At 45.8% G+C, this 9,899-nt stretch overlaps 1 protein-coding gene across 1 annotated transcript in view; it reads right to left on the minus strand.

Moving 5' to 3' along the window:
- The window catches only part of LOC311248450 (lysine-specific demethylase 6A-like), a 128,753-nt gene extending 119,274 nt beyond the window's left edge, over nucleotides 1–9,479 (minus strand). The window contains exons 1-2 of the mRNA XM_084339326.1: nucleotides 9,445–9,479; nucleotides 5,215–5,398 (exon numbers count right to left, since the gene is read on the minus strand). Coding sequence (XP_084195452.1) covers nucleotides 5,215–5,398; nucleotides 9,445–9,469 — 209 coding nt within the window. The 5' untranslated portion in view covers nucleotides 9,470–9,479. The remainder of the gene's footprint in view (nucleotides 1–5,214; nucleotides 5,399–9,444) is intronic.
- Nucleotides 9,480–9,899: the final 420 nt, after the last annotated feature.

A 9,899-nucleotide genomic window follows, 5' to 3' on the forward strand; every position in this document is an offset into this window, starting at 1 on the left:
TCCAACACCATCACCCTGAGCATCGGGTCCCCCCAGGGCTGTGTTCTAAGCCCCCTGCTGTACTCACTCTACACACACGACTGTGTGGCCAAGTTCAGCTCCAACTCCATAGTGAAGTTCGCAGACGACACGGTGGTGGTGGGGCTGATCTCGGACAACGACGAGAAGGCCTACCGGGAGGAGGTTGAGGTACTGGAACGCTGGTGCCAGGACAACAGCCTGCTCCTGAACATTGGTAAAACCAAGGAGCTGATCGTGGATTATAGGAGAGGACAGCAGGAGACACACACACCACTGATGATTAACGGGGCTACCGTGGACAGGGTGAGCAGCTTTAAGTACCTGGGGGTCCACATCTCAGAGGATCTGACATGGTCAACACACATAGACACAGTAGTAAAGAAGGCGAAACAGTGCCTCTACCACCTGAGACAGTTAAGGAAGTTCAGAGTATCGGGGAAGATACTCCAGTCCTTCTACTCAGGAGCTGTAGAGAGCATCTTGACCGGAAACATCACTGCCTGGTATGGAAACAGCACGGCACAAGACAAGAAGGCCCTACAGAGAGTGGTGCGCTCAGCCGAGCGTACCACGGGTATTGCACTACCTCCCCTGCAGGTTCTATACAACAAGAGGTGCAAATCCAGAGCCTGCAGGATAATGAAAGACCCTCAAGTTCAAGTTCAAGTTCTTTAATAGTTGTCATACAGAAGTACAGAATACTTTCATACAAAATGCTTCTTACTGTTACGCTCCAGAGACTGTGCTAGACAAGATAGTATCAAATAACATAATAACATAATATAGCATGAATTTAGAAGAAGAAAATTAGGTCACAGTGTTCGGTATAGACATATGTACAATGTTCTGAGTTACCATATAATATACAATACACAATACTATGCAGTGTACTAATGTACAGTACTATCTAGTGCAAAGCAGAAATGGGATGAGGTACAATTTTAGGTACAATTTACAGTAAGGTGTACGAGTTGTAGTGCAATCCTTCATCCATAAATATAAATATAAAGTGTGGGGAGTGGGTGCTACAGTGTGTTTGTTTAAAGTGGGTGTGTGCTATAAAGTGTGTGGAGTGGGTGCTACAGTGTGTTTGTTTAAAGTGGGTGTGTGCGTGTGGATGTGTGTGCTATGTGCGTTTGGTGGTTGTTGTGTAGTGTTCATTCATTGTTCGTTTAGCAGCCTGATGGCCTGGGGATAGAAGCTTCTTCTGAGTCTTTCTGTGCTCGCCTTGAGACTCCGGTATCGCTTGCCTGACCGCAGCAGTTCAAAGAGGCAGTTGTTCGGGTGACTGGAGTCTTTAATGATTCTCTTAGCCTTGCCCTTGCAACGCTTGTAGTAAATGTTCTGGAGGGTGGGGAGCCCCCCTCCAATTGTGCGTTCGGCTGAACGTGTCACTCTTTGTAGTCTGCTTCGGTCTTGTGCAGTGCTATTCCCAAACCAGGAGGTGATGTTGCCGGTCAAGATGCTCTCTATTGTACATGAGTAGAAGTTCTTAAGGATCTTCTGGCTGACTTGGAACTTCCTTAGGCGCCTGAGGAAGTAGAGGCGTTGTCGTGCCTTCTTCACAACACTGTCAATGTGTGTGGTCCATGTCAAGTCCTCGGATATGTAGGCTCCGAGGTACTTGAAGCTGTTGACTCTCTCAACCGGTGCCCCGTCGATGCTGAGGGGGCTGTAGTCCTTGACCCCCGACCTCCTGAAGTCCACAATCATCTCCTTTGTTTTGCTGACGTTCAGGGAGAGGCTGTTTTCCTGGCACCATCCCGCCAGGACCTTGACCTCTTCCAGGTAGGCCCTCTCGTCATTGGCAGAGATCAGGCCCACCACCACTGTGTCGTCAGCAAATTTGACGATTGTATTGCTACTCCGCTGAGCCACACAGTCGTGTGTGTACAGGGAGTAGAGGAGGGGACTCAGAACACAGCCCTGGGGGGCCCCTATGTTGAGGGTGATGGATGAGGAGGTGCAGTTGCCTGCTCTCACCACCTGGGGTCTGCCAGTCAGGAAGTCCAAGACCCACTGGCAGAGGTCATAGCCCAAGCCCAGGTCCCTGAGCTTGGCTATGAGTATGGAGGGGACTATGGTATTGAATGCCGAGCTGTAGTCGATGAATAGCATTCTCACATAGTTCCCCTGCCTCTTGTCCAGGTGTGATGCTGCTGTGTGCAGCACATGGGATATGGCGTCCTCCGTGGACCTGTTGGGGCGGTATGCAAATTGCAGGGGGTCCATGTTGATGGGGAGGGAGGAGCAGATGTAGCCCTTTACTAGCTTCTCAAAGCACTTCATGGCTATGGAGGTGAGAGCTACAGGGCGGTAGTCGTTGAGGCAAGCAGGCTTGGATTTTTTGGGTACAGGGATAATAGTGGACTTCTTCAGGCAGGTGGGGATGACAGCCTGTTCTAAGGACAGGTTAAATATGTCAGTGAATACTGGGGCCAGTTGGTCGGCACAGACTTTTAGGATGCGGCCGGGGATGCCGTCCGGACCTGCTGCCTTCCTGATATTCACTTTTTTAAAGGTCCGCCTCACCTCATGCTCTGTTACCCTGAACACTGCGCCTCCATCAGCAGCCGACCCCCCCCCCCCCATTGCCGAGGCTTGTGAGCTGGTGTTGTTATTACCAGCATCAAACCTCGCATAGAAGGTATTGAGGTCATTTGCTAAGGAGATGTCACTGTTCAGTTTGAGGGAGGCGCCTTTGTAGTCTGTCATCGTTTTGAGCCCCTGCCACATAGCTCTAGAGTCAGCTTGTTCAAATTGGAGTTCAATTTTATCCCTGTAGCGCCGTTTGGCCTCTGACACTGTCCTCCTTACGTTGTATCGCGCCACCTTGTGGTCATTCATGTTGCCTGCCACTAGGCCGTCGTTGTATGCTTTGGTGCGCTCTCTCAGAGCTTCACGGACGGATTTGTCTACCCAGGGTTTTTGATTTGGGTAAACTTTCATTTTGGTAGTGGGGATTGTTTCTTTCACCCTAGTACAAACATAGTCCAGCACTGTCTCCGTGTAGACATTAATGTTATCTGTGTCGCGGAACACATTCCAATCTGTGTAGTGAAACACTGACCGGATCGTCTCCTCTGACGTCAAATCCCATTTCTGCACCTCTCGCGAGACTACGGGAGTACTTTTAATTCTCTGTTTGTACTTTGGTGAAAGAAAAATGGACGCGTGATCTGATTTACCAAAGCCACTATCAGAATGAGCCTTGTAGCCACCTTTAAATTGCGTGTAACAGTGATCTAGGATGTTACCGCCTCTGGTGTTGCAAGTCACATGCTGATAGAAGTCAGGCAATACCTTTCTCAGATTGGCGCTATTGAAATCTCCCAGCACCACAATGGCGGCGTTAACGTTAGCCACTTGTATTCTATTTACCTCGTCGTGTAGTCTGGAGAGCGCAACCTTGTTGCTGGCTTGCGGTGGAATATACACTCCGATCAGGACGATCGCCGTTAACTCCCTCGGGAGGAAGAAAGGACGACACTTGATGGTTATATATTCCAGTTCTGGGGAGCAGTGGTTGGATAATTCCTTCACGTTAGTTGGATCGCTCCAATTTTTGTTAAACATGAAGGCAATACCTCCTCCACGTTGTTTACCGGACTCTGATGACCGATCCTTGCGATGGATAAAGAAGTGATCCGCTGGTTGAATTGCGTGATCTGGGACGTCCGGTGTTGTTAGCCATGTCTCGGTGAAGCAGAGGACGTTGCAGTCCCTAACGTCTCTTTGATATTGAATCCTTGCTCGGATGTCATCCAGTTTATTGTCAATTGATTGTACATTGGCTAGCAATATACTGGGCAGTGGTGTACGGTGGCGTCTGGATCTCAGCCTGTTACGGATCCCAGCCCTCTTTCCTCGTCGTCTTTTCCTGGGCTCTGGGAACAAAGGATCTGGTCCAAATCTCCGGAGAATCTCTTCAGGCCATTGATGCGGTACGGAAAGCTGTTCCAGTGAGTAATCCAGTTGGTAAGTTTCCCGTAATCCAATGTCTATGAGTGACTGACGGTCATATACATTAAATGCACCAACAGTTGGTACGAAGAAAACTCTAAAAACTATAAATATTAACAAAAGTAAACACAGTCTCGACGGAGCGAACAGAAAGGCAGCCGGTCGGAGCAGCGCCATCTCTTATCACCACCCCAATAACAGCCTGTTCCAGCTGCTGAGGTCAGGCAGACGCCTGCGAACCCCAGCTACTAGGACAGAGCGGCTTAGGCTCAGCTTCTTCCCCCAGGCCATCAGAGTCCTGAACAATGAACATTGAGTACCACTGTAACACTTTAGCATGAGCGGGCACACACTCAGGCCGCACGCACCCTCACTTATTGCCAAAAGGAAAGGCCACTTTAAATTAGTATTAGCAACAGTAACAGTGTATTGCACTACTATTACTACTACTGTTAACTGTCAACTGTTACCCGTCATTGCACAAATTTATTGTTACCTGCTACCTGTTATTGCACAATTTTATTGCACAAATTTTTTGTATTGGATTCTATTATATGTTATATGTTGTACCAATTGCACATCGTTGCGGGCAAGACCACCCGCATTTCATTGTATATCCGTATGCCGTGACAAATAAAACTCTTGACTTGACTTGACTCTCTCTCTCTCTCTCTCTCTCTCTCTATATATATCTCTACTCTCTAGTCGACTTGCGCCACGCTCGTAATGACAGTATCTCTCTGCTTTATCACAAGAGACGCTGTCGGCAACTGTTTACTTTTGTGAGTGCTAGTCCAATAGATGAACGACTTGGCGACAGCATGTCCTTTGTTTACAAATTAGATCCGCACCAAACAGGGTAGTGTGAACGCAGACCTAAATCAAACAATGTATCATTTTCACATTTGGTCCACCAGAAAGTCCGGACTATCCCTGGACTTTCAGATGTGAACACACCCTAATATTATAGTATTAAAAAAAAACCTGATGAGTTATATTCATTAAAGAAAGTTGATTTAATAAAAAAAAAAAAAAAAATTATCAGATTAATCACTTTATTCAAATTGAGGATTTAGTTAGAGGATATTTATTTTTAAAAATAAAAAGGTTTTTAGAATATTTTTTTGAATGTTTTATTATTATTATTAAAGATGAAGGTTTGAACGTCCGTTCGAAAAACCCTGACGAAGTTCGAATCCCAAAAACAGGCTTCGGGGGAAACCGCCCTACCATCCGGTGACCCCTCCCATCATGATCTGCGTGGCCACGGAGTACTTCTCTGCGATGGGGCCGGAGTTGTTCCCGAACACCCTGCTCCACCACTGGTGCCTCCGGGCGTACTCCGTCAGGTCCACCACCTCGTACGCCTCGTCCACCGCCACCTCGTCCTCGCTCTCCGGGTCCTCAGGACCACCTGGAAGACAAGAGGACAGAACTAGGGATGCACCGATCCGATGTTGATACCGGCCCCCCCACTAAAATAGCTGGTTTGGGTATAAAAAATATATATATTGCGGTGATGCGGTTACCGCGACACTCGCGACAGCCCTACTTGGTACTGCACTTTGTTTTGTTTTGCTGTGATGCTAGCTGGTACAACAACTAGCTAACCACGTTAAGCTGTCGCTCACCCAATTGGAAACGACAGCAACAAGATGCAATGGCTAGCGTTAGCCAGGTGGCTACCAAAGCTAGCGGTAGCCAGGTGGCTACCAAAGCTAGGGTTAGCCAGGTGGCTACCAAAGCTAGCATTAGCCAGGTGGCTACCAAAGCTAGCATTAGCCAGGTGGCTACCAAAGCTAGCGTTAGCCAGGTGGCTACCAAAGCTAGCGTTAGCCAGGTGGCTACCAAAGCTAGGGTTAGCCAGGTGGCTACCAAAGCTAGCGTTAGCCAGGTGGCTACCAAAGCTAGCGTTAGCCAGGTGGCTACCAAAGCTAGCGTTAGCCAGGTGGCTACCAAAGCTAGCGTTAGCCAGGTGGCTACCAACGCTAGGGTTAGCCAGGTGGCTACCAAAGCTAGCGTTAGCCAGGTGGCTACCAAAGCTAGCGTCAGCCAGGTGGCTACCAAAGCTAGCGTCAGCTAACTCTGGTGGCTGATTTGTTTGGACAAACGAGTTATGTCATCGGGATGTTGACAATAACAAGCCCCGCCCTCACACTGCGTGACGCTCTGCCACGTCAGTTACCGCTTTGATCTTCTCATCATGTTGAGATGTTGACAAAATGTTGCAACTTTCTGGCTAAGATGGTGAAACTTTGGAAGGTCCAAAGTGAGACCGTATTGTGTAAAATGAACAGGACGTTTTGAATATATCGCAGATCAGGGTTAGAAATTAACGGGGGCTTGGGGCATAATGCCCTTGAAAATGGACAAAATGCCCTCGAAAATCAGTTAAGGGGGGCACAAAATGCCCCCGACAGTTTACTAATTATATATATATATTTATCCGGTAATGGCGCGTCTGTATCGTACGGTTCAGATGACGCGCAAATAAAAAAAAATCATTTGGCGGAGGTGAGCACTGGCTGCAGCAGCAGCACTGCAGCTAAGCCAGGTGCTAGTCAGTTTGTGTACAAATGGCAAGCACAATCTAAATCAATCTTCATTACGACTTTAAAAACATAGCCATTAACATTACATAGGCATACACACATCTTGCCATAGCGTTAGCAGTTTGTACAACACGACGCACGTTTTAACTATAGAATCAGCCCGCGAAGTAATACAGTCAACGAAATGTTACCGTAGCTACTAGCTAGCAGAGGAGGAAATGGGAGTCTGAGAGGCGGGGTGTTTAAAGACAATGATAGGCGTTTATTCAACATCCAAGAAGGCTAACATACAACTGTGTTTTACTAACTCCAACCGGGACTATTGCCGCTTTCCCACTGCATGCCATCACCTCCTAACGTTACCGGAGCTACCGGAGCTGATAATAACATTGCCTGAGCTGAAGGTGCGTGACACTAAAATGTCCGTGGGGACCCGGCGCCAACCCATAGATAGTTCCAACTCACCGAATTACGTAATCCACCACAGTTGCACTCAATATTTAAATAATGTTAGTCTAAATAAATGTAGACAGATACATAATAATTTCAAGCAGAACACGAATCTTTCCATTAAGAACTGACAATCAGGGAATTTAAACATGGTTGACATTGTTTTTTTGTGTTTATATTAAAGAAAGGAAAGTCTAGTGCTGGCTGAGCATATTGTTTGTTTGCACTAAGTTAATACTACAAATGTAGCCTATATTTTTCAGTCAGTTCGGTCTTTGTGTGCCAAACATTATTTAAGGCTGTAAACACTGTAACACTGTAAACTTTTTTATTTTTTTTTAATAAATGAGAAGCATGTTTAGATTTGAGTGTTACATTTTTTTTTATAAAAATTTACGTATATCGAACCGAACTGAAAACCGTGACACCAAAACCGTGATACGAACCGAACAGTCTATTTTGTGAACCGTCCCACCCCTACCGTTTATCATAAAAATTCAGTGCCCCCGAAATACAAAAAAAAGCCCCCGAAAATCAATTAAGGGGGGCAAAAAAAGCCCTTGAAAAAAAATGTTAATTTCTAACCCTGTCGCAGATGCAGTGGGAGTTTATCATCTGGCAAACAAAACAAAATAACGACCAACTCGGGATCAAATTAACCAGTTTGCACTTTAGATATGTGTCAGTTCTTATCTAATGTTTTATCTAATTATTGCATCACTGCTGCCCCCAGATACAGAGAGACCAGACAGAGAGTTAATGGGACATGAAAACTGGTTTGTTTTGGTCTGATGTGCGGGTTGGGAGTTGGGGGGGGGCAGGGCTTGACATTAAGGCTTGTCCTATTGTCCGGGACAAGTAAAAGAAATGGTCGGACAAGCATAATACAATTTAACTTGTCCGACTGGACAAGTAAAAAAATATATATATATATATTCCCCAAACGAATAGTAACGTTATTCCATCTGATCAGAAAGTGTCACACTGGAAACTCTCAATCTCTGTACGTCAATATTACTTGTCCCAGACAAACGGCGAGCGTCTTCTGAGTGCTCGCTTAGTTGACACTGACAGTGGCACGAGACCCACGAAAATATCAGAATGTTTAATAGAATGTTTAATAAAAGTTGGTTGTTTTGTTGTTACCTGTTGATCTAATGTGCCTATTGTTAAAGGAAAACTCCAACATTTTGGGAAATTAGCTTATTTGCCATCTACCCTGGAGTTAGACAAGAAGATACATACTTTTTTCTTCTCTGTGCGTGCATTAGGCTTAGGGAACAGCCACTCCGTTAGCGTAGCTTAGCTTCATCACTGGAAGTGGGTCAGACTTGTACCCTGACGTTCCCTACAGTGCCCTACAGTCACGAAATACACTCCAAATACAACTCCAAAACGTTCCTGTAAACATGTTGTGACCTGTGTATTTACCACGTGGAGAAATACAAAATAATTGAATTCGACAATTTATACCGACCATTTATATATTAATTATCGCACGGAAGCTAAATTGGTACATGGCACAACAACTCGCTAACCAGCTCGCTAACACCAGAGGGAGCTCCACAAGGGACTAAACACGTTTCGCAATTATGCCACATCAATGTGGAACGCCCTACTCACAGCTGTAAAGGAATGTGAATCACTACCCACTTTCAAAACCACTTTCAAAGAACACCTACGGGAGACTGCAATTCGAAACTGGCCCCTGTAAATATCCTAACCCAATAATACACTAGCCCCTTTCGTGACTTTGGGGCTTGCAAACCGAAAGTCACGAAAGGGGCTAATAATACACAAGACCCTCTTCTTGGAACCAAGTAAGGTTTCGTCGATAATCCAATGTACAGTTACCCCCCCCCCCCCCCCCACCTCCAATGTAGTTTCTTCGTCAAATATACTCTCTTTTTTAGACTCTTCTTGTATCACAATTAAACAGTACTGTATTTGTAAATCTGGTATGTCATAAATGTAGAGATGTAGCAGTACTGTCTATCTGTATGTCATGTATGTCCCTATGCCATAAACTATCAATCAATTGAAATGGGGGACCCTGCAATCTGTTAATAAAGTTTCCAATCAATCAATCAATCAATCAAAACCACGTTATTAAGCTGTCGCTCAGCAACAACATGCTACCAAGGCCACCGTGGCTGTTTCAACACAGCGCTTTCTGCCCTTTCTGCAGCGCTTTTAGTGGCTTTGTGTGAATGAATGAAAACATTGCAGAATGGGTACAGTACAGTACAGCTCAATACACACAATTGTTAAGGGGATGCAGACCAGAGAAAGACGTTTGTCTTGTTTACATCAGGGTCCCCCATTTTCAATTCATCATAACATTTATGACATACACATCATACATGACATTTATGGTCAGCTCGTTAACTCTGGCGGCTGATGATGTTTTCTATTTCTGGGGCTAAATATGTCGCTTCTGCCAAACAGACAAACTAACCTTCTCTGCGATCAGCCTCCGCCATTTTGGATTTAAACGAGTTATGTCATCGGGATGTTGACAATAACAAGCCCCGCCCACACTGCGTGACGCTCTGCCACAAGCCTCGCCCACAGTGCGTGACGCTATTCAACAAGCCCCGCCCACAGTGTCTGACGCTCTGCCACAAGCCCCGCCCACACGGCGTGACGCTCTGCCACGTCAGTTAACGCTTTGATGGTTTCTCATCACGCTGAGATGTTGCAACTCTCTGACAGTCTGGATCAAATACATTCACTTTAATAAATTAAAGTTTTCACTTTAGATATGTGGCAGTTCTGATCTATATTGTTTTAATGTTTTATCTAATTATTGCATCACTGCACCCCCCCCCCCCCCCCCAAAAAATACTTTGGTCATTTTGATGCAGATACCCAGTGACAGTCACATTGGGCAATGCATGTTTTTGTTTTGTT

Source organism: Notolepis coatsorum (genome assembly GCF_963971535.1).
Source record: "Notolepis coatsorum genome assembly, contig: SCAFFOLD_204, whole genome shotgun sequence".
NCBI classification, from domain to species: Eukaryota; Metazoa; Chordata; class Actinopteri; order Aulopiformes; family Paralepididae; genus Notolepis; species Notolepis coatsorum.